Consider the following 1,988-nt stretch of genomic DNA (forward strand, 5'->3'; position numbering starts at 1 on the left):
AGTGTTATTTTAGCATGCATTTAGTTTGGTCATTATCAACATCTTATTATCATATACTGTACATTCAACACATATACAGTATATATATATACATACATACATACATACATATACACACACACACACACACCCTTGTGTTTTTACAGTCCACCAGCCTTTACTAGGACAGAGACAGAGATTCAATGTCTGACATTAACACATTTGAAAAAATAAGAAATAGCAAAATAGAAAATTAAATCATGTGTATTAATTATGTGGGATTAAGACACATTACTGTGCTATGGGGTTTGCTTTGAATTGGGGATCTTTGTTACACGTCATTTCTCTCACTCTCTTCCAATGTTTCCTATCTTTCTCAAAAACTCAAATAATATTTTGTAATAGTATAGAAATAGTATTTTGATTGTTTTAGAGAAGGTACAATATACAGTACAGTGCAACATTACAATGTCAATTGTAACAAGACAAGTGGAACTGATTCCTGAGAGCACAGTTTGTGTGGAAGATCTTGACACAGAACTACTTTTTCTGTGTCAGATGTGTTAAACACAGACAGATATCTCACCTGCAATAGCCTGGAGCAGTCCACAGATGTTGAATATGCTCTTCTTCAGGATGCTCTGGAAGCACAGGCTGAAGATGGAGATACAGGCTACTCCTCCTAGCACTAACACCCCTGCTGCCAGAAACAACATGGCAGCCTGCCAGAAGCCACTGGCCACTTCTCCAAATGTCCCAGCATAAGGCCCACAGCTCACCCCTACTCCCCGGGCCCCGACACGAAGGCAGCGGCTGTAGAGGCCAAGTGACGGCCGGTACTCCCCGGAGTCCACTCCCGCCCCGCTCGCACTGGAGTCTGACCGAGGGAATCCCAGCAGCCAATCAGGGCTCATGAAGGCAATGAGCTCGGCAAAGGCCACTACAATGCTGAGTAGTGTCCAGAGCATGGAGCGGCATGTTACAATAACATGGCACATGGTGTTAACTCTTTCTTAGAAGGTAACAACCAATAAAAATAAAAAATAAAATGGGAAGCGTTGAAGCCCTTTAAAAGGGAAAGAGCACTAATACTGGGGAGTTTAAATTCCTTTCCTTACAAAGAGAAAGGTCCAGTAGATTCCCTGTTCTGATCTTATCCTCTCTGAGCAGATGTTTTCCCTTCTCTCACGATACTTTCTTCTTTGCTTTTTCCTCTTCTTCTTCTCTGGTCATCCCTAAACAGCTACAATGCACCGAAGCAGCTTCCTTCAGCCATGGTACCATTTGGAAAGCACACCTACAAACACAGAGACACAAGAGGGTCAGAGACACACAGAATCTGTATACATATGACGTGGAAGTAACTGAGACTGTGTACAAGGGGGAAAAGGAGAGAAAAGTAGGGACTGAGTTTAAGAAGGATGAACAGGGACCTGTTTCTCATCTACTATAAATCATCAAGCTCTCTTGTGTTTGCCTCACAGGATGTCTAATGTGTACCATTGTCATCAAATAGACCCAAGATCTTGCCACAGAGTGCTACTTCACATTCACTAAAAGCCAGCTGTGAGTGTAGCATGAACAACACATCCAGATGTCTGTTGGAACAGTCAAGATGAATCACACACACAAAACTTCAGGTTTATACCATCGTCATTTTACTCAAGATTACTGGGACTTTGTGTGATTGATCTGCAAAATGACAGAAGCCTTGTGTGTTTTGCCACAGAGCAGCTGTCAACACAGATCAGCACAGAGCTCTGTTGCAGCATGCTGCATTTTTACAGTAACACACAGTGTAACATGCCAGATCCTCACTTCTGTCAAGAACCCAGATGACATCAACTCGAACTCCATCATTCAGTTCACTATTCAAATTACAGACTGCATAAAACATTTCATTTCTTTGTTCTTTATTCAACAGAAATCAAAATATGATTACAAATAACTTGTAACAGATGACATTTTCAGATCTCTCAGTCCTGTGTGTGTGTGTGTGTGTGTGTGTG

General features: G+C 41.6%; 1 protein-coding gene across 4 annotated transcripts in view; it reads right to left on the minus strand.

Annotated features, from left to right (window-relative positions):
- The window catches only part of LOC116689210 (LHFPL tetraspan subfamily member 2a protein), a 23,338-nt gene that overhangs the window by 14,384 nt on the left and 6,966 nt on the right, over positions 1 to 1,988 (minus strand). For all 4 annotated transcript variants that reach the window (XR_004331947.1, XR_004331946.1, XM_032515635.1 and 1 more), the window contains exon 2: positions 566 to 1,276. Coding sequence is in view for 2 of the 4 variants with exons in the window: in XM_032515635.1 (XP_032371526.1) it covers positions 566 to 977 (412 nt within the window). In the remaining 2 variants the exon portion in view is untranslated. The remainder of the gene's footprint in view (positions 1 to 565; positions 1,277 to 1,988) is intronic.

The sequence above is a fragment of the Etheostoma spectabile genome, chromosome 5 (genome assembly GCF_008692095.1).
Source record: "Etheostoma spectabile isolate EspeVRDwgs_2016 chromosome 5, UIUC_Espe_1.0, whole genome shotgun sequence".
Taxonomy (NCBI): Eukaryota; Metazoa; Chordata; class Actinopteri; order Perciformes; family Percidae; genus Etheostoma; species Etheostoma spectabile.